Here is a 23,256-nt window from a genome sequence, read left to right as displayed (position 1 = left end):
AAAGAGGCAATAAAAAGAATGGAAGAGTTTAGGAAGGTATCAGGGTTTAAACTCAACAAAAACAAGATGAAAATGCTAGCAAAAAATCTGAAGAAAGAAGAGATGGAAGAATTACAAGTAGACTCAGGAATCGCGATAATAAAATAATAAAATATTTAGGAATTTGGATGACAACAAAAAATATAAACCTGTACAAGGACAACTATGAGGTGGTATGGAAATAAATTAAGAAAGATATGGATATATGGAGCAGACTAAAATTGTCATTATTAGGCAGAATCTCTGTGATAAAAATGAATATACTACCTAGACTGTTATTTCTATTTCAAGCAATACCAGTGGTAAAAGGGATAAGACAATTTAAGGATTGGCAAAAAAAAAAAAGCGAAATTTGTCTGGCAGGGAGAAAGGCCAAGGATAAAAATGAAGATACTAATAGATAAGAAAGAGAGAGGAGGTTTTGATTTACCAGACCTGACTTTATATTATGAAGCTTCGTGCTTGGTATGGTTAAAAGATTGGCTGACTTTAGAAAACACTGACCTATTAGATCTAGAGGGCCACGACAATAGATACAGTTGGCATTCGTACCTATGGTACAACAAAGTAAAGGTACATAAAGGTTTTCTAAACCATGTGATTAGGAAATCTTTATATGAAGTATGGGATCGGAATAAAAACCTCCTGGAAAGAAAGACACCGTGGTGGATATCACCAATTGAGGTGTTGACAACAAAAAAAGTAAACATGGAAGGGGAAAGAGTAACATATGAGGATATTACTAGGAAAACAAACCAAGGGATAAAGCTCAAACCATATGACCAAATTGAAAAGATGTTAACAGGGTGGCTGCAATACCACCAGATCAGTGACTTATTAAAGGAAGATAAAAAGAGAAATGGGTTCGAAGATAAAAAATCGAAATTCCAAATCGAGTTAATAGACTGTAAAGATAAAATTTTATCAAGAATGTATAGTTTATTGCTAGAATGGTATACAAAAGATGAAGAAGTAAAGGAATCAGTGATAAAATGGGCAATTGATATTGGGCATAACATTGAATTGGATGCGTGGAAAAGATTATGGAAGGAGGGTTTGAGATTTACAGGATGCATGACTTTAAAGGAAAACTTGCTAAAAATGATGTATAGATGGCATTTGACGCCAGTAAAATTAGCTAAAATGTATAGGGAAAAAGAAAGAAAATGTTGGAAATGTAAAAAGGCAGATGGGGACTATTTCCATATGTGGTGGACCTGTGATAAGGTAAAAAAATTTTGGGAATCAATTTATAATGAACTCAAAAAAATATTTAGATATACTTTCCCCAAAAGACCGGAAGCGTGTCTATTAGGCTTAATAGGAACAGAAATTAAAATAGAAGATCAAAATCTGTTCATGTATGCTACAGCTGCCGTGAGGACCCTTCTGGCCCAAAGATGGAAAGTACAAGACATACCAACTATTCAGGAGTGGCAGGCAAAGTTGACGGAATATGCAGAACTTGCCAAACTGTCAGGGAGGATCCGGGACCAGGGAGATCAAAGATACCAAAATAACTGGAGTAAATTTATTGAATATTTAAAGAAGAATTGTAAAGAGGTCAAGACACTAGCAGGATTGACATAATACCTCCAATGTATAATAGTACTAATATGAGAAGGATGTGCGTGATGGAAAGAGGATAAATATACCAGTTGTGGGGAGGGAGGGGGGTCGCGACTCGGCAGAGTCAAAGGGAATGTATGGTGCTATTACAATTTGTTGGAAAAGAATATGTAAGGAAAACAATAAAAATTCACTTGGCGAAATAAATTTTGATTAATCGTTTCAATCAATTTCTTCTTTGCAGCCTTAAATAATGAATTACGTGGGGCAGCTTGCAGGCCAAGTTCTGGTGACTGTTAAGGAACTATACAAAGGAATCAATCAGGCGACGCTCTCAGGATGCATTGATGTAATTGTAGTTCAGCAACAAGATGGCACATACCTTTGCTCCCCATTCCATGTCCGATTTGGAAAGCTTGGTGTCTTACGTTCGAAGGAGAAAGTTGTGAGTATCATGAATGATGGGGACCTTGTAATGAAAACTATTCTGCAGTTTCGTCTGTATACAGTGGTGCCCCGCAAGACGAATGCCTCGCAAGACGGAAAACCCGCTAGACGAAAGGGTTTTCCGTTTTTGAGTTGCTTCCCAGGACGAATTTCCCTATGGGCTTGCTTCGCAAGAAGAAAATGTCTTGCGAGTCTTGAGGGTTTTTTTTCGCTTCCCCCCCCCCTTTATCTAATCTGCTAAGCCTTTAATAGCCTTTAATAGCCTTTTAGCAGCTAATCCGCTAAGCCTTTAAGCCTTTAATAGCCGCTAAACCGCTAATAGCGCTAATCCGTTAAGCCGCTAATAGGGTTGCTTCGCAAGACGAAAAAACCGCTAGACGAAGACTCTCGCGGAACGGATTAATTTCGTCTTGCGAGGCACCACTGTAAATCTATTTTTGAAAGGGGGGGGAGCTTTAAAGGGGAATGGATACATTTGAGATTTGATACAGGATGACTTGATTTAAATCAAAGTTCCTACTGTTACCGCATTTCTCAAACAATGGTGCAGATCTGAAATCTAAGCCACTCTAATTTATGACTAAACAGAGTATTATTAACCTTGTTGTTTCGTTAGTACAACAGAGACTTGCATCTCTTTGTTGCATGCTATATATTTTGCATGCATTTCTCTTTTTAACCTACAGAGGAGGGGGGTGTCTTTAAACTAGTGTAGGGCTGATCTTATGACTAGCAGCCATGAGAGTTTGTGAAGTTAAGTATGAAAATATTGGAACTGTTGACAGCAAATGCCATACATTCATTTGGATTTTGTCTGTCTGATCTACTGTTACTCAATTTCACTGGGAAACTAGTGTCTTCATAGTAATGGGAGTTCTAGTAGAGAGGGAGGAAAACTTTTCTGTCCACTTTCTCTACACTATGCACAATTTTATAAACCTCTCTCCCATGCTTCTCCTTTGCCATTTTTCTAAAATAAAAAGCTTCAAATAGTCAACTTTCCTCAGGCCCCTGATAATGTTAGTTGCTCCTTTCTTCATCTTGTCCAGCTGTACAAAATCATCCTTCAGAAGAGAAAACCACAGCTGTGCATGGCATTCCAAGTGTGGCCACACCATATATTTATACAAAGGCATTATGATTTTCAGCCTCTATTTTTTTTAATAATCTCTAGCTTTGGTGGGTTTTATTGGGGAGTATAGAAACTTCTCACTCAGCAGACATGAGTGGATGTTTTCATTGAGCTATCCATAATGATCCCTGGTTTTCTTGGTTAGTTGCTGCTAGTTCTGGCGTAAAGTGAATGAATCTCCTTAGTCATGTTTAGGAACTCTAGTGAAATGAACAATGAGTCAGTGTTGTTGTTCCGGATGAGCTACTTAGGAAGGTGACAAGGAATGAGTGCTTTGTCATGGATTCAGCATTAGGTGACTCTGTCGCTGCAGATCACATTTGGCTTTGGGCAGCTAGGTTGCAGCTGGGCCAAACAGCTGCTGATACACGATACAGCAATGGTCACAAACCTGGATTACTTTAAAAGTCCTGGATTTAAAATTCATGGAGGATAAGGCTTCCAGTAGCTATTAGACATGATTGCTGTGTGCTACCTCCAGCATCCAAGACTGCATGCCTCTGCATACCAGTATCACAAGTAGGGAGAGTGCTTTTGCTCTCATGTCCTACTTAATAGACTTACCATAGGCATCTAGCTGGCCACTGTGAGAACAGCAAGCTGGTCTGGATGGGGCTTGACCTTACCCAGCAGAACTCTTCTTAACTTCATTCTTGGCCACTGGTTCATATGAGGTATGATGCAACCTGCTTCTTTCTCACCTCTCTCTCTCAGCTTTGATGAAGGAAGTGGCTGCAGTTTCTCTTTCCTGCCTTTCTGTAACATGTGTTGGTTTATGCTAGTGGGGTTGTTACCTTCTTCCAACTTCACAAAGTTTAGATCACAGGTAATGTATGCTCTGATCAAAGTGGATAGCCAAGTACTAGAGAGTATGTCGATCATTCAGTCTTTACCCATTTGTCTCAAAGTTTAGAGGGGTGGGGATGGATAATGTAAAGAGGCAAAATATATTTTAATTTTTGTGTGTATTTTTATTTTCAAATGCTGAAAGGGTATTGTGTGTTCCACAGATTGATATTGAAATTAACGGAGAAGCAGTTGATCTTCATATGAAACTGGGTGATAATGGAGAAGCTTTCTTTGTGCAAGAAACAGAAGAAAAATTTGTAAGTAGCATAATTTAACATCCATGTCTATTCTGACATTCTGTTGTACATATTTTATGTAGTAGGGAGGAAATTGTGTATTGGGAAATGAGGATTTCATATAATTACGCATTTTGAATTTAGGAGCCAGATATGATATGTCTGTTGAGTTTCTGAACATCACAAAATGGATCTGGAATTACCTGCATTTACATGGGAATTTATACATTCACTGTGATTTCAATATACTATATACTAAATTCCAATATAATTCCAATATAGTGAATATTGTAATAGTTTAGTAGTGCATACATAATGTATGTAACTGTTATTCTTGCCCAAATCATTTTTTTAGGAAAGAGTTCCTGCACATCTTGCAACATCCCCAATACCTACAGAAGACCAGTTCTTCAAAGAAACTGATGATCACTTGCTGAAATCGGGTGACAATGAACGGATGTGTCTAAGCTCAGAAATACTACAGATTGTGGAAGCAGAGCCTTTTTTCCCCTCTGGGTCAGTGAAGAAGAAAAAGCGAAGGAAAAGAAAATGTAAACAAGATGCCAAGAAGGAAGATCAGATCTCTGCTCCTGGAACTGAAGAAGGCTTTGAAATGGAAATTAGCTCAGATGATGAGAGAAGTATTCTGCCTCTGAGGTAAACTTTTTAAAACTACCTTCTTATTTGGCTAACCTGTTGAAATATAAAAAGCTCAGTAATTGTATTTGTTTTATATTTGGCAACAGTGCGAAATCCTACCAGGAAAAAAATCCCCCAGTTGTTTAAATATTCAACTACTTAATATTTGGAAATTCAGATTTGGAGTTTGTAATAACTTATATCTGCTTATAAATCAGAAAAGCAGACAATAAACTAGGGGGTGGTCTTTAGTAAGAAATATGCTGATTATGGCAACTGAATGTTCTAGTCACACAGTCAGGCACTGATAATTACCCTTCGGGTTGTATTTCTAATCTTAAATAAGAAAAGCAAATATCTGCAATAAATATATAATTTTAACCTATATCTAAATTGCATTGCATAAGTTTTTAATTTGTAAAGCATTACTTTTGAGAACACTTAAACCCCATTTCTCAATCGGAAAATGTTTCATGTATTGTAGTTGCTGGAGACTTTCTAATTTGTAAGTCATTAAATATGTTTGTAATTTTTTTCCTGAGCAAGTCTTGGTTGTGGTGTACGAGTGCATGCACACACGCAACAAACTAGATAATCATGAAGGGTGAGACCCACAAAGAAAACACAGTCTGTCATATGGATAGGGAAGTTGGCACCAGAGTGAATGTGATCTAGTTCTCATGGTTTTCTATCCAGCCTCCATCATAACCCCTACACATACTATTACATACTTCAGCCGCTTTCTTCCAAGAAGCAAAGACTCTTTAATCCTTCCAAGCATCTTTACAATAGTGAACAGCTTTGGCATTCAACAAAAAGGAGAGTTCTTCCAAAGCCCCTGTTGCTGTTTACTCTGGGAGAAATGGAGTTAGAGTCCTTTGCTTGTGTCTCAGCTCCTATGGATGTGAGTCAGTGGGGCTGGATCTCCAGGTCTTGCTCAAATCAGAATATGGATCATGTTGAAAAGTTGCTTATGGAAGTGTTGGTTTCTCCTCAGGTTGCTTGGAACTCTTCAGTTAAAATACATCACCAGGGTTTTTTCTGTGAGCCCCCTTTTAAATATAGTCTCATCTCCACAGGAACCCATCAGATTCTCCACCAAAGGATGAAGAGTATAAGGAATCATTGATTTACCACGCAAAGGACCATTACCCTTTATCAGATGGAGACTGGTCTCCTTTGGAGAAGTAGGTCACTTTCATGTGTCACTCTTTTTAATGTACTGAATGTTGGTGTTACAGCACATCTGGACAAACCCTGGCTCCCATGGGACTCTCCAGGGTATTCCCTGTCATCTCCAGGATGGAGAAAGAGAAGAGTTGGGCTCCACACTCACATCTGTGGATTTTTCCAGGCTGAGGATCTGGAGCAAACTGGGGAGGGAGGGAGGCAGGAGCAGAGCAGGCTGATAGTAGTTGGAGGCTAGGCATCCCAAGGGAAGATTGACTGGCAGGGAGAGAACGCTGAATGATGGAAAGTGGGGAAGAGAGTTGGTGAGAGAGAAGGGGTGGTTGGTGGTGGTGGTGGGGAATGTGTGCACCAGAAAGCATGCATAAGAGAGAAGGAAAAAGCAAAAAAAGAGGTTGTTTTCTCCAGCTTTGGCCCCAACCACTGCTGATATGTCTCTCCCCCCGGCACCACATGCATTGCACATGCCCCCATGGGAATGTTGCTCTTGACTCAGAACAGATTGCCTACTCTTGTAATAAAGATCAATACTTCTTGGGATGCTTTTCTGGCATAAACATTACATTAGGCATAACACTGGACTATTGAAACATGGGCAATACTTCTGTGGCTTGCCATGTTTCTATGGATAGTGTACTCTGGCAGTTAACTTAAGCTGTCCTTGCCCCAACCTCTGATACTAGACATTTTTCAGAACCTCTTACCTTAATAACACCTGGAAGTTCCATGTGATATTAACTCTATAGACACTTTTCTTCAAATTGGCTGAGAAGAACTAGGGCTTCTTTGCTGTGTAACTGACCAAGTAAATTATGTGGGGAAGGGGTAGAATGGCAATAGAAATGAGGGTAATCTATGATCACAATGGAAAAGTCAGTGGATTTTTGCCTGCCATCTATCTCCTTGATTTGAATGTGTGTCTTGAAAACTGCTTCCTTTCAAGAAAAAAAAAAGAAGAAGTAGGCTGCAAATGGACCAAGAAATCTAACTTGGTTTTGCAAGTTTCCATAAATATCCTTGAATTACCACTCATACACTATGCTTCAATTGGAAGTCCTGGATGTGCTTACATGAGTACATGCTTGTCTTAAGTTGAAAATGTGCTCAGTCATTTTTGTTTTAAGCCTGCAGAATAGGGATATATTGTTGAGAGCGAGAACTTGCAACTATAATTATTTTGCCTTGTGAGAACAGTTATGTTGAAAATGTTTAAAAAACACCTAATGAAGAAATCTGTTTAGAATGGCCAACATTAACTACTTTATTGTGATTTTTTGTTTTCCTCTCCTGTTGCCTCACAGTTTGAAAGCCCAACTTGGCTTTCTGTATAAGTGAAGCTTTGTTAAACTGGAGAAAACAGTCCTTGAAAAGATCTGAACAACTCATGCCTTGAAACACAATAGCTTTGTTTTATTTTGACAGCCCATTTAGCCAGCCAACTTGTCCTAAAAGTGATTCAGAACTTGAAGTTAAGCCTACGGAGAGCTTACTCCGAGCAGAGTCTCACATTGAATGGACGTGGGGAGGGTTCCCAGAATCTACCAAGGTAAAGTTATTTGCAAATACAAGTTTTTGGAGGGAAGGTTTTGATAATGTCATGAGATTTTCTTTTTATAGGTTAAAAAGTAGCACTATTATGGAGACTGTTCCAATAGAAATAGCACGAAGGTAGCTCCCTCTTGTGGTTCATTGTTGGTACTTCTCTAAAAGCAGGCGAACTTTCCAGCATAGGCTGTGATTGACCACAGGAATCTTACATGGCTCCTGCTGCAGAATTTTGCGCACCTGAAGTCTAATGGTTAGTGTTACAATGTAAAAACACCTACATCATTAACGCTTAGTGGTGTGTGGATCATGGGCAGCTAGTGTTGGATTTTGTGTCACATTTGATGATAGTTTGCAGTCCAGATGAATCATTTTCCTATTCTGCCTTGAAGGTCCAGATTTTTAATTTTTAAAAAATATAGAAACTGCAAGCAACCATTCATTTCATAGATGGGTGCTGTTAGGAGGCACTGCCATATGTTGTATCTGACGTGCATTATGGAATAATGTAAATCAATTTATATTTTGTATGTGATGTGTTTCCTGTTCTCAGTATTCTGAAAAGTGCTTCCTTTTCTTATGGTTGACTGTGCCTAAGTGGCTTGGGTACCATTGTTAATGAAGGTTAAACCTGTGTCTGAAGTAGCCTGTTCCAACAGACCAGTATTAGCATCAACGTCTAGTTCACTGTGAATAGGATGGATTTTATCCCCAAAAGTGCTTTGCAAATGTGTCGCAGAATGATTTTTTAATATGTATTTACCACCTGGAAGAGCTCTACTGGATTTTGCTATATGAGGAGATGCAGTGGTGTCACAAAAGTGAGCACACTGTGCCACCATCATGATCACAAAATGCGCACAATATTTTGTTCTTCCTTCTATTCAGTCATAGTCTATCTGAAATTTGCTTGGGAGCAATCCTGTCATGAGCCAGTCCATTGTGAAACTCTAGATTCAACAGCAGTGCCAGGCCTGTCAGCTGGAAACTGACAAGAAACCTCTAGAGCATTTAGGCATCCATCAGATTCTATCAGTCTCCAAGGGTGGGGCATCTTAATAGTTCCTCCTGCTACCTACTGACAAACTGAACTTCACCAGAATGTGGTGTGACCATGACCATGGTTTGCTCAGCACCCTGCTCTCAACTCTCCCCAGTGACACCCAAAAGCTGTCAGCATGTGACAGCAGCCGCACCCTTAGAAACAGCTTGGACTGGCCGTCTAAACCAGGAGAGGGTAGCCGATGGGTCTTGGACCCTCGATGAGTTAGGGACTTCCCTGCATGCCAAAACGGGCTCTAGTGGATTGAGTGGACAACACCAATAATGAGTCCAACTGTCAGGAAGATAGTTTCTGCACATGCTATAGAGGGAAATGAGGTGCAGAGGGGAAGTTGGCCCATCTAGGAGAGGGAAAACTCTGATCCTAAACCTCTGCTGTCTTGTGTGATTTCTTCGGGAGAAGAAAAGGCTAAGGAGTAAACCGTACTCAAAAGTGGAGTCCCTAAGACAGTTGAATGGTGTCTTGTACACCTCCTGCAGCCAAGCTGGTTCCAGACATATTGCTCTCAATTCCTTTGGACCACATCAGCAAGGCTGAGCGAGGGATCTTGTTGTCTGGGCAGCCCAGGACCTCCATACACATTGCCCAGGCTTCCACCCTGAGGAGGACACTTTGATGCTGCTAATGCAGCAGTTTGACTTCACCCCCAGACTTCACTCCATGGTCTCTCTAGACAGATGGATGCCAACAACTTGACCATAGCATTATAAGAAGCTCCCTAATGCTTGGGAGTGTGTAAGTTTTGTGGAGTGATTTGCAAGGCTGGATTAATGTACAAACAATTGGTACATCTTTCCCTGTTTGTCTATCAACTATGCTGCCCATTGACATTGCTGAGTCTTGTTTTATATTTGGAAAATCAGGTGCAGTAAGGATGCCAAAACTCCAGATGAGGTGGACTTCTATTGATCTAACACACAGACACTTCTGAATTGTGGAGGAGGGTGGGACACAAGTTTTATTGAAATGCTAAATTAGAACCACTTTAAGCTGTTGGAACTGAATCATGCCGATGATGAATGAGATCAAAGCATTATTGTTTTAAAATGGTGCTTTTCTTTTCAGATAAGCAAGAAGGAAAAATTGGAACATCCCAGAACAGTTACGATCACTCCATCAGAGAAGACTCATTTCAGGGTAATATCCAGCAGTGATGCAGCTGAAGATGGAATTTTGGTGAATGATTCTGTTTGTACAGTAGTAAAGCCTGAACCAAGAACACACCATCTACTTAAGGAGCTAGATATTAAAGAGAGACTTGCTTCTACAGCCACAGAACCAATTTTGGACATTCTGCAAGGTTCATTGGCATTAGATTCTGATACTCTTCCCAGTCCATTGATAGATTCTCCGACAGAAACTAAACCACCAGCAAAACTTGATTCCCCATCGAAGAAAAAAGGTAACATATCTTTAATTACCTGATAAAGTGTTGACATACTTTCTCTTTTACCCCAGATTCCAAATATTTAACCATTTTTCAAGAGATAAGTAACAAATATGTTTGCTAGTCCTGCTTGCAGCTGTTCATGTAGAATAATACTGTAGTATAAATAACTTAAAATTTCTGGTTCATACACAAAGTTTTAAGTTTCACAAATGAAGCTTAAATCATTTATGTTACTTCATCTGTAATGCAGATGATAAAATTACATTATGTAAAATGTTATTTGGATTCATAATAATAATAATAATTTATTTTTTATACCCCGCCCATCTGTCATCCAACAAAATATTAAAATACAGAAGTCTGTCAAACATTAAAAACTTCCCTAAACAGGGCTGCCTTCAGATCTTTTCAGGGGGGGTGGTGGCTTCTGTTTTGTCTTTTAGCACATATATTTAAACAGCTTAAATGGTCTGAAAGCCAAGTTCAGCAGAATGGGTAAAAGTGCCCCTAAATGTAGCTTGTATTGTAATTATGTAAATGGAAGGAAGTTCACAGAAGAGGGACTTGAGTGTATCTTCCTCTCCTTTACAGCTTGCCGTGCTCCTCCAAAAGTCTCTCTAGAGGAACATAGGAAGCTGCCTTATACCGAGTCAAGACTATTGGTCAGTGTAGCTAAGTATTGTCCACATGGACTGGCAGCATCACCCCAGGGTTTCAGACAAGAGTCTCTCCCAACCATTCCTGGAGATGCTGGTGATTGAAGCTGGGACCTTCTCAGGACAAAGCAGATGCTCTCCCACTGAACTATGGCCCTTCCCTAGAATCATAGAATCATAGAGCTGGAAGAGACCACAAGGGCCATCGAGTCCAACCCCCTGCCAAGCAGGAAACACCATCAGAGCACTCCTGACATATGGTTGTCAAGCCTCTGCTTAAAGACCTCCAAAGAAGGAGACTCCACCACACTCCTTGGCAGCAAATTCCACTGTCGAACAGCTCTTACTGTCAGGAAGTTCTTCCTAATGTTTAGGTGGAATCTTCTTTCTTGTAGTTTGGATCCATTGCTCCGTGTCCGCTTCTCTGGAGCAGCAGAAAACAACCTTTCTCCCTCCTCTATGTGACATCCTTTTATATATTTGAACATGGCTTTCATATCACCCCTTAACCTCCTCTTCTCCAGGCTAAACATGCCCAGCTCCCTTAGCCGTTCCCTGTAGAGCAGTGTTGGCCAAACTTGGCCCTTCAGCTGTTTTTGGACTACAACTCCTATCATCCCTAGCTAACAGGACCAGTGGTCAGGCATGATGGGAATTGTAGTCCCAAAACAGCTGGAGGGCCAAGTTTGGCCAACACTGCTTTAGAGGAATGGAAATGGGATATAGGAGACTCCTAGGATAGGAAGGAATGAATTCAGTTGAGACATCTTGCATGGCTCTTTGATTAACTTTTAACGGGAAGCAACTTTTATGTGGAGGCTGCAGTCTGCTTTAAAATACATTAATTAATTGTCCTAAATGAATACCTTTTTTTTTTTTTTTAAGGGATACATAAGAGAAGTCATCACCAAGGGCCTGATGACATATATTTGGATGACCTGACAGCTTTGGAACCTGAAGTTGCTGCTCTTTATTTTCCCAAAAGGTATTTCTTAATTGACAACACACAGATAACTGACAGAACACACAGATATTTCACAGTAAAACATGCAAGTAATGTGTATTTCTTTAAATCAATCATTGTTCCCCTGTTTGTTTTCCCTTTTTCATGTAAGAGAAAAGTCTTAAAAATAAGATAGTTGTAAAAACTTTGTTTAATCTTCTCCCTGCCCCCACCTCTTACTCAGCCACACAGAACTAATCTATACTTGTAAGTTAAAACATTATAAACGCGTTATAAGCATGTGACACCAGAGGGTGCTGTAGAGCAATGTAAAATCGTCAGTGTAAAATTGCATTGAGAGCTCTATAATGGGCTTTTTAAAAAAGCGTTTTTACAATCCAACGCAGCTGTTAGGTACATATAATGGAGAAGCAGTTGCCAAGCCCCTTTCTAGTTTAATTTCCCCATGTTAACAATTGTACTTTGAAAGCCAAGCCCCCCTAACCACTTTTCTGAGACTTTTTAAAAAGAGCCCTGGTTGGTGCTGTTGTCAACAGAGTACAGTGTGTTGCAGGAACTTGACAGAAAGACCGCCTTTTCTCTCACTCTTCCCTCAAACCTCTCCTTCACAGGCCAGTCCTATCACGAGTCAGCCTGCCTGGCTGCTCGCCTTGCCCCTCCCCACTGCCCACCAGCCAGCTTGGGACATGGGGAAGGAGCCTGCTGCTGTCAGCGTTCCGGAGTCTCTGTTAGCTTCTGTTATGCTGCGTGTGCTGAAAGCAGTGGGGTGGAAGTCCCTGAGCACTGGTTCTCTTGCAGCGTGCCAGAACACAGCAGAAGCCAACAACCATATCTGGAAGTGCTGGCAGCAGGCACTGCATTGGAGGCTCCTGGTAACCTTTATTAATCAAAATTACATTATCTTCAGAGGCGCAGGGAAATTGAGGGGGAAACTGCAGTATGTGGGGACAGCCAGGGGGAGCTAGACAGGGTGGAACCTATTCTGCCACTTGCTGCCTGTTGATACTGCACAAATGTGACACGAGTCTCCTCCTCCTCCAATATTTTAAGTTGGTTTATCATTGGTTGGTTGGGGGAGAGGGTGGGGGATCTTTTTTCAGTCCAAGGACCATATTCCCTTGTGGGTAGTCTTACAGTGTTGGGCAGGGGCAGGGGGGAAAACAGGCAGAGGCAATGAATATAACCCTTAAATTTCTACAATATGTTACATTTCAACCACATGTCAGGGGACTCAGTACACATGTACATCTTTCTTCATCTTCCACACAGCCAAAAAAGAGGCATCTCCACTCTTTAAGGACACATTCAGCCAGGCAAAAGCACTCTAGGCTGTGGTTGAGGGATGCGGCTTGGAGAGGAGCAGGGCCTTAGAAGTCTTGGAAGCCTGATAGAGAGGCATTTGGCTCTGATCCTGAGGCTTCTCTCCTGTTATAATTAATAGAATTGGTGTGTGGGTGTGTATATATCCATGTTTTACAGAGAATGTGTCATGCCTAAACTATGTAACCATTCTGTCTCTCTCTCCTTTCCTCACGTAGCATGTAATTTATGTACAGGGCATTGTTCATGCTACGGTGATAATCTCCAGCTTATGTTACGCTGAGATTTCCTGTCAATAGCCTGCCTAAGAATACTTCGGCTACATTTTGCTCCAGGCCTATTTAACGTAACCCTGGGATGGTTTTATGATTATTGCCGGGTCATGCTGAGTTACATATTGGTTGGATTTTTAACACATCACTGCCATTCTTGTCTATATTTGGTGTTGATATTGTGCTAAAAGCCAATTGCAGAAAGTCAGCATGTGTTGAAAAAGGAAAAAAACCTACTTCATTGTGCGCTGTGCCAAAACTGGAACTCACTCAGGGCAAAGTGGCTTTCTGGCAGCAGCTCATGCTGCAGAGATGGCAGAGATAAGTGATGACTTGAGAAGGAGGGCACTTGAGATAGCTTCATGGAGGAAAAGCCTAAGAACTGCATAACTTAACCATGGCGCTTCCATGTTTAGAAGCAGTACATTGCTGATCATCAAATAGGTGGAGGAAAACCAGAGGTAATGGCTGTAGTCATACCTTTCTTGCCATCTGAGTGGCCCTGATGGAGGGAGCAGTTCACCAAATGGGCTTCTTACATTCTTACAACATTATCAACATTAAAAATAGCAACAGCAACAAGTTATGAACACTTTCCAGAAATTTCTTATGGATAATCAACTGTACAGTATACAGTGGTACCTCGGGTTAAATACTTAATTCGTTCCGGAGGTCCGTTCTTAACCTGAAACTGTTCTTAACCTGAAGCACCACTTTAGCTAATGGGGCCTCCTGCTGCCGCTACGCCGCCAGAGCCCGATTTCTGTTCTTATCCTGAAACAAAGTTCTTAACCTGAAGCACTATTTCTGGGTTAGCAGAGTCTGTAACCTAAAGCGTATGTAACCTGAAGCGTATGTAACCCAAGGTACCACTGTATCCTTGTTTGTGTATAAAAACCGTATATTTTGGGAGACAGATACACTTCTGAAGTCCAACAGCTGCCTGCTGTGTCAGACTAATTTGCTTTTCATTAAGAAGTTTTCCTTATTCTTAGATTCATTGTGTTTTATCATGTTGTAACCTGCCCTGGACTACTTTAGAAGGAATGGTTCTATGTGAGCACTACGAATCATATGCAAATGTTTTGTTTGTCTTGTCTTCAGTGACTCTGATCCAGGTACCAGACAATGGCTGGAGTCTGACACGCTGTCAGGTTCTCAGTCTCCACAATCGGTGGGAAGTGCTGCTGCAGATAGTGGTACAGAGTGTATGTCTGATTCTGCAATGGACTTGCCAGATGTCACATTATCCCTTTGTGGAGGTCTTAGTGAAAATGGGGAGATATCAAAAGGTATGTAATAATCAGCCTTGTTTTTAATAAACTCTTGAAGTCTGTATTTTATATAACTTTGCCCTATAGGAAGCACTTATCTCAGTGTGCAGGATCAAATGATAACATATGTGCCACCATGTGTTTTTCTAAATCTAGGCAGGAAGCTGTCTTCCCGAGTGTAATTTCCTGCTGAGATGCACCATATGTCAAATGCCAGGCCATATCTGCTATTGGCTGTTTTGTGGAAGTCCTGTTTCAATGTAACAGAGCTTCAAAACCCTGTGAAGTGCTTTAAGAACTTGCCGTTGCCATTATTTTTGCTCAGTTTGATTGAGATATGAGGGTTGGGGAACTCTGTAGAACCACAGGAGGCTGCATTGGGTTGGATGGAGGGTTGAGTGGAAAGCAGGGGCCCATGTTTGCATTAGCAGAAGTGGTTTCCACTTGTGCACAAACACCGTTAGTACAAGACAGCTGGGCAAGTAAGTATTGAAAGAAACTTGTGTTCCAGACTTACTTTTGCACTTTTAGCAAGGTTATCAGGGAACTGGTGCTAAGCAGATGTGCATGTAGGGCAGTCAGGAAGTTTGGAAGCAAATGGTGCTACATAGAAAACAAACTGCCATTTTAAGAAGCAGAAGTTCACCACTGAACTTTTTTGGAATTGCTTTATTGACATTTAAAAAGCAGCAGATTAACCACCGACATCTGGCTTCTTAGTATCTTGACTTTGAATTCTTCCACATGTTAACCATGGATATACAAAGCATGAGTAAAAGGTAAGAGATGCCCCCAGAAATTGCTTCCTTGTAGCAATAGCTCATCTTGATCCATCACACCTATGCAGTGGTACCTCAGGTTAAGTACTTAATTCGTTACGGAGGTCCGTACTTAACCTGAAACTGTTCTTAACCTGAAGCACCACTTTAGCTAATGGGGCCTCTTGCTGCCGCCGCACCGCCGGAGCACGATTTCTGTTCTCATCCTGAATCAAAGTTCTTAACCTGAAGCACTATTTCTGGGTTAGCGGAGTCTGTAACCTGAAGTGTATGTAACCTGAAGCATATGTAACCCAAGGTACCACTGTAACTATATTCTGCATAAAGTAGAAATGGCAGTGTTGGACCACAACACAGTGTGCAAGCTTTTGAGTTCTACAGAACTCTTAATCAGGCTGCACACAGGCTCCAGACAAATTGCAGGTCCAGGTTGATCCAGGAGTTGTCCAGAGCAGATCAAAGCAGCCCTTGATCACCTGGAGTTGGATCCAGGTGATCTGGGGCTTTGAGTGGGGGTGGGGAGTCGGGCAACCACATGCTTAATCGGGATTTTACACCCTCATTTAATGAAGATGCATCCATTTGAAAAAATCATAATTCTTTTATACAAGAAGGACTAGGTTAAGCAAATAAGGGGAAACAAACATGCTTTAATTATCTGATAAAATGTCATTGTGTTGCAGAAAAATTCATGGAGCATATCATTACTTACCATGAATTTGCTGAAAACCCAGGACTCATAGACAATCCTAATTTGGTTATAAGAATATACAACAGGTAACATTCCTCAAATCTCCTATTTTTCCTTTGCTATTTAATAATAATTTTGCCTTGTTCATCTGTATTGTAGCTGTCATTCTATTCTATTGTCCTTCTTTAAAATTTAAAACCCAACTTCTGTGAGTAATTCTTGCCTGTTAGCAGCATATAATGTAGAATTCATACCAAACTTTTTTAGCGCTGACATGAGGCTGTTTTATGTTTACAATAAAGAGTATGTGGCATATTCATCATGCTGTGCATTTTGTAATATCCATAATGAGTAACTTTTTCTATATAAACAGGTATTATAATTGGGCGTTGGCTGCTCCCATGATCCTCAGCTTGCAGGTGTTCCATAAGAGCTTGCCACAGGTAATCTAATACCAGCAAATACTCAGAAATATATCAAACTAGGCTATCTATTTTGGGCCACAAAAGCAGAGTAGAGAGGCCGAGGCCCTGTCCCCTACTTGTCCAAGGCTTCTCATGGCAGAGTTATGGGGGAAGCAAAGCATAGTAATTTGGGTATTTGGGATGTCTTCTAGCTTTGTGAAGGGAAAAGTATGAGCCTGGCAAACAGCTGTGTGAGAAACACTAGTATGCTGCTCCCATGTTCCAACGTACAATACTTCTGCTACTGTGGTTTGGTCCCCACCCCTCCTAATCCAGCGATTTTTCTAATGAGCTGGGAAGGAGGCATCTGCTAAGTCAGAGCACTCCATAAGAAATTATTGGCAGGTATTAGTTTGCCAAGGGTGTCCTGCAATACAGCCTTAATGGAACTTGGGCCAGGCAGTGGTAGCTGTAGTGAGCTGTTCTCTGAGGTAGCCTTCTTACCATAGGGAGAAGCCATTTCATGAAGAGAGCACAGCTCTCCCATAACTTAATTGTGCTGAAATAAGTACATTCCTGCATAGTCATGATGGAAGCACATAAACATTGCAGAGATTTAGCATAACAAAGCAATGGATAAGCACACATGAGATGCCATTATACATGTTAGAACCGGATGGCAACTTTGTAGATGTACACTGATTTCATATGTTTATTAGGCTACAGTTGAATCCTGGATTAAGGATAAAATGCCGAAGAAGTCTGGAAGATGGTGGTTCTGGCGTAAGAAGGACAGCTTGGTTAAACAGGTAAGATGAAACTCGCTAAAAATACTGTGTGCGTAAGAAGAAGTACATATGAATATCCATGTAGACTTTAAAAGAATATTTGAAACCTGAAATGGAGTGAACCAAACTAAGGCTGGCAAAACTGAGAGAAATCTAAATGGACAGATTCTCCATCCATAGTTGTACTCTTATCTATTTGGGCACAGGGAAGCTCAACTTCTGGTTTCTACAACATTTCGTTCTGCCTTATGTACAGGTCCCATGGTTGAATTGCTTCAGTCTTTGTTAATTTTTTTTAAAAAGATATTTTATTGTAAAGTCTACCATCTATAATGATGCTGCTGCTCTAGTACAGAAATCTAATTATACCATTTATTCTGCTTTTGTTTATTTGTTTGTTTCCCAACTGCATAAGCCTTTTAAAATTTCACCTATCCTGGCCAAACAACACAACTTTACATTTTTCATTATTAATTTAGAACTTGTTATCTGTGCAGTGATTTGGGAGCCTGTTCAGTTATTGTTGCCAACTGGTCTTGGGCTAGGAGATTAATAATACTGCATTCTCACTTTATAGTAAACAATTGTTATCTTTTTAAAATGAGGTGAATGAAATAACACTCCTGTGAAGAAGACTTCAAATAATTTGAAAAATAATATTTCAGTGCTGCTGCACGTTTTTACAACTAGGTTGATATTTGAATTAGAGAAACTACAAGCTTTTCTTTCTGATCAGGTGAAAGTGCAAAACATAACCTATGTTGATGTAGTCTTAATGTGCTTTTCATATATTAGCTTCCAGAAGCTAAGGAGGGAAAATCTGAAGCTCCAAAAGGTGACCTATCAACAGCCACAAAGGAACAAGTTGAAAGCCGGTATGTTTTAAATAAGTTGTGCTTAGAGTGAACAGCTGGACTTTAGAAGAAAAGAATAGAAATTTGCTACTGGGTGATCTGTGAAGGGCTCCTAACTCAGTGAAGCAGAGCACATGTTCTTCATACAATAGTTTCCAGGTTCAGTTGCTGGCATCTCTATGTGGGGCTGGAAGACTCCTGTCAAACACCAGAAAGCTTCTGACAGTGTGGACCAGGGCTAGGGAACCTGTGATCCTCCTAATGTTGTTGGAGTCTAGCTCCCATTAGTCCCTGTCAGCATGTCAGGGATTATGGGATTTGCAGTCCAACAACATCTCGAAGGTCACAGGTTCCACACCCTTGTCATAAACAATTCTGACTATGATGAACCAATGGCCTGACTTGATATAAAGCCGTTTCTTATGATACTTCATCAATGCAGAACAGCAGTATGACCAGAACTGGTGGGGTGTATGTGTATGCCACATAAAACTAGAATCCAGTTTAAGAAATTATGATGCTGCATAAATGCACCATTTGCTTTGTAAGCTTCAAAATGTTCTGTATTGACGGGAAGCCATTAAAACTAGGATGAAATGAAAAAACATGGCCTGTAGCTATGAAAAATTATCTCTGCCCATTGTCCCAACAGCTAAAATTGTTCAGAAAGGGGAGGTTTTGTCTGACTTGATGACGTGGGAAAATACCTGTGCTAACTGAAAAGATCTGAATACATCAGAGACTGAATATATCTTGTTAAAGGTTCATAAATATAGTTATATTGCTTGCATTGTAAGCATGAAATAGTCAGCATGCTGTATACTTACCTTTATTTAGCATAAATCCATCTGTTCTGTCACTAAAATGGGAAACCATTAAGCTTAAAAAACAAAATACAATCCTGATGATAGGGTTTCCTAGTTTTCTCCCACCCAGTCTAGAAAATGCTTCTCCTTCTCTGAATGGCTTAACGTGCTTTAGAATGCTTGGATCTCTTGAAATAATCTGTGAAATGTGCAACATTTCTTATTGCTTACGGTGCTTATATTGTTTTAGGCCTACAGGTGATGAATCTTCAACGGATGATGAAGGATCCCAGGAACTAAAAGAAACCTTAAAAATAGATACCACTTCACTTCCAAGCCATGGGAATGCTACATCTTACAAAAAGTCACTTAGATTGTCTTCAGATCAAATTGTAAGTGGTCAAATTCTGTAAACATATTGATGATTTTAAGTAGTTAGGGGGGAAATGACAAGAGTGGTTAAGAGAGAAAAGGGCCCCCTCGCTGAAATTTGTTTCTGTGTTGTTATTAATAAACTAGTTCTGTGAACTGTGTTTAGGTCAATTTTTGCAACTCCTAAATAAATCCTCCTGCTCTGGAACACTCCCTTATTTCCATAATTTTGGCTCAGTGTTGCTAAGATGTCTTTGCATCTGGGTCATGCAGAGAGATGATCACATATTATAGCAAACATGAAATCATTGTTTCCCCCTATCCTTTTCTTTCTAAACTGTGTCATGGTCATGGTGGGGGAATCCGTTATCCCTTTCTCAATGGATAGTGGCTTGGTTTGCACATCACGTAATAAATTGAACCATAGTTCAATGTGGATGAGCAGTGTGTTTGTGCATGGTGCTGACATACTGGATGCTTCACTCCTATCATCCTCCTCCTGTTGCTGCACTGCCAAAAAACTAGTCATGGCCCGCCTTATTGTGTCATCTGGATCCAAGCTCATAGTTTATTTCTCTCCAAACAAACCACTAGTAGTAAGCCAAGAACGCCTTGACTACCACTCATGGTTTATTAGGTTTATTATTTGCTTTACTATTTTATATTTTCTACCAGTCACCAAACATAACTCTCATGCTGCTGTAGAAAAGAGGGAAGTTTTAACTGCAGCAGAAGCTTATCTACAATGCACAGACTGGTTAAATACAGATTTCAGTAAGTTGTGCCATTCAGATGAACTCTTACTTCATTCCCCAAATTTACGAATGCATTTCATGTAATGGGATGACAGTGTCTTTGCTTCCACCTTGGTGTGAAACCTTGGTTCATAATCTAGTCTAGAGTAGGCAAATTTTGCTATCAGTTGTTACATTGTGTTACATTGTATCCAATCCTGTACGCTGACAACATGATCAGTGGTAACATGCTTTCTTCATTACATCTGGTTTATCTAATTTGTAGGCAAAGCTGGTAGCTACTCTTTATACTACTGCATTTTAAAAAATAATCCAGAGTTGATGAAATTCAGTGCACTATCTATATTAGGTAAAGGTAAAGGAGCCCTGGACAGTTAAGTCCAATCAAATTTGACTATGGGGTGCGATTCTCACCTCTGCTTTTCAGGCCAAGGAAGCTGGCGTTTGTCTGCAGCTTTTCTGGGTCATGTATCCAGCGTGACTAAACCGCTTCTGGCGCATGGAACACCATGACAAGTGCCAGAGTGTACGGAAATGCCATTTACCTTCCCATTGCAGTGGTACTTATCTGTCATGCTGGTATGCTTTTGAACTGCTAGGTTGGCAGGAGGTGGGACAGAGCAATGGGAGCTCACCCCATTGTGCAAATTTGAACTGCTAACCTTACCATCAGCAAGTCCAAAGAGGGTTGGTGGTTTAGACCACAGTGCCACCCACATCCTATCTTTATTAACATTAGCATTAAAATGTAAAATATTTTGGCAGAGAAATACAATATCTTTTTGGGTTAATATATTATTGTGTCTCTTTAATTTAAAGGAAAAACTGAAGCTAAGAGATGGCCCCAATGATGTTGTGTTCAGCATTACAACCCAGTATCAAGGAACTTGCCGTTGTGCGGGGACAATATATCTGTGGAACTGGAATGACAAAATAATTATTTCAGATATTGATGGAACAATAACCAAGTAAGCTGTAGTGTAGTTTTACCTCTATTAAATCACTGCACCAGTGTGTTCAAAATCTATTTGTGTCTGATGAACACTACTCAGCGACTTGGTTCTGAAAACCAATGCTTTTCCTTAAATCCTGGTAAGAAGTAGGGAAAAGTAAATTAGGAATTCAGCTTTCTGACACCTGGTAAGAGCCAGATGATATGGACTACAACTCCCATCATAATATCTGTGCTGTCCAGGACTGATGTGAGTTGTAGTCCAAAATATTTGGACTGCTCCTGGTTTGAGAAGGCTGACTTAGTTACTAAAGAGAGGTAGGCTTTGAGTTGTTGCGAATATTTCTTTGTTTAAAGAAATAATTATACACTGTCATGTCATAAAATGTGGTTTACATCAATTAAACACAAAGCTGTACAATAAAAAACATACAAAAAAGTTTTAAACAGGCATCAATTAGCTACTGTTGAATTATGTACAGTGGTACCTCAGGTTAAGAACTTAATTTGTTCTGGAGGTCTGTTCTTAACCTGAAACTGTTCTTAACCTGAAGTACCACTTTAGCTAATGGGGCTTCCCACTGCCACCGCACCGCTGCGGTACGATTTCTATTCTCTTTTTTTTTTTTCATAATTCTTTTTATTGGTTAATTCCATGGGAAAATAAACATTAACACACAGATAAACAAAAGAAAATAATACACAAACAAACAGTACTAGAAAAAAAGAAAAAGAAAAAGAAAAAGTTACACAAATTTATACTTTTCACCTTAACAATATTACATAATCATCCCTTTCAAGACTTCCTTCAGCTTGTCCGTAAATCATTCGCAGTAGTAATTAAAGTTGCGCATTTCTTGGCTTATATTGTCATTAACCTTTCTCTATCTCCTATTTTCTTTGGACAATAACTCATAGTCTTTCACAGTGCATCTCTGAATCCCTTTAGCGTTGTTTGTCCCTCACTAATATATTCCAGGTAATCTACATACTTTCCCCAATCCTTGATGAACTTTTGGTCTCTTATATACCTGACTTTTCCTGTCAGTTTGTCCAACTCCGCGTAGTCTAACAGCTTTGATCTCCACTCCTCTACCGTTGGTATTTCCTGCTGTTTCCACTTCTGGGCTAAAACTATCCTTGCTGCTGTAACTGCATAGTATACTAATCTACAATCTTCCTTTTTTATCTCGTGGCCTAGTATCCCTAATAGGAAAATTTCTGATTTCTTTGTGAACGTATATTTTAAGATCTTCTTTAGTTCAATGTATATTTTTTCCCAAAACTGTTTCACTTTTACACACTCCCACCACATGTGGTAAAAGGAGCCCTCTTTGTCTTTACATTTCCAACACTTGTTGTCCCCCTTATACATTTTCGATAGTTTCATAGGTGTTAAGTACCACCTATAGAACATCTTCATGACATTTTCCTTTATCGTTATGCACGCCGTAAAATTTAACCCATCCTTCCAAAGTTTCTCCCAGTCCTCAAATTGTATACTATGACCTACATCCCTTGCCCAACGGATCATCACCGATTTGACTTCCTCATCTCCTAAGTTCCAATCTAGCAGCATCCTATACATTTTAGATATGATTTTCACTTCATTGTTTATAATCTCCATCTGAAATTTGGAATCTTTGTCTGCATAACCTCTTTCTTTGATATCTTTTCTAAACATCTCATTCACCTGGAAATGATGTAGCCAGTCATACACATGCTCCTTAACTTGCTCATATGGTTTTAGTTTCCATTTCCCATCTTCCTTAATTAATAACTGACTATATGTTGCCCAATTACTTCTCATATTAATAGTCTTCACGCTCATTACTTCAAGAGGTGATAGCCAATGTGGTGTTTTAAATTCTAGCAGATTTTTATACTTTTCCCATACTTCGATTAGTGGCCCTCTAAAAATATGATTTTCAAATCCCTTATGTACTTTCCTTTTATTCTGCCATAAATAGGCATGCCAGCCGTATCTATTATCGAAGCCCTCCAAGTCGAGTAGCTCCTTGTTCACCAACTTTACCCAGTCTTTTATCCAGCAGAGGCATGAAGCCTCGTAATATAGCTTCAAGTCTGGCAGGGCAAAGCCCCCCCTTTCCTTTATATCTGTTAGTAATTTGAACTGAATTCTAGGTTTTTTGCCCTGCCAGATGTATCTTGAAAGTACTCTTTGCCAATCCTTAAAGATTCGGCTCCCTTTGATTATAGGGATGGTCTGGAATAGGAACATCAACCTTGATAAAACATTCATCTTAATTGT

At 40.0% G+C, this 23,256-nt stretch overlaps 1 protein-coding gene across 1 annotated transcript in view; it reads left to right on the top strand.

Annotated features, from left to right (window-relative positions):
- Positions 1-23,256, top strand: part of LPIN2 (lipin 2) — a 46,873-nt gene that overhangs the window by 11,528 nt on the left and 12,089 nt on the right. The window contains exons 2-15 of the mRNA XM_081013102.1: positions 1,853-2,053; positions 4,198-4,293; positions 4,628-4,929; positions 5,991-6,098; positions 7,522-7,645; positions 9,773-10,109; positions 11,639-11,738; positions 14,414-14,601; positions 16,046-16,139; positions 16,427-16,496; positions 17,177-17,266; positions 18,041-18,120; positions 19,156-19,297; positions 20,852-21,000. Of these exons, the coding sequence (XP_080869228.1) occupies positions 1,862-2,053; positions 4,198-4,293; positions 4,628-4,929; positions 5,991-6,098; positions 7,522-7,645; positions 9,773-10,109; positions 11,639-11,738; positions 14,414-14,601; positions 16,046-16,139; positions 16,427-16,496; positions 17,177-17,266; positions 18,041-18,120; positions 19,156-19,297; positions 20,852-21,000 (2,072 nt within the window). The 5' untranslated portion in view covers positions 1,853-1,861. The remainder of the gene's footprint in view (positions 1-1,852; positions 2,054-4,197; positions 4,294-4,627; positions 4,930-5,990; positions 6,099-7,521; positions 7,646-9,772; positions 10,110-11,638; positions 11,739-14,413; positions 14,602-16,045; positions 16,140-16,426; positions 16,497-17,176; positions 17,267-18,040; positions 18,121-19,155; positions 19,298-20,851; positions 21,001-23,256) is intronic.

This window comes from Podarcis pityusensis (assembly GCF_964106645.2).
Source record: "Podarcis pityusensis genome assembly, chromosome: 7".
Lineage (NCBI taxonomy): Eukaryota > Metazoa > Chordata > Lepidosauria > Squamata > Lacertidae > Podarcis > Podarcis pityusensis.
Note: the sequence above shows the minus strand (reverse complement) of the source record. Positions and strands in the feature narration are given on the sequence as shown.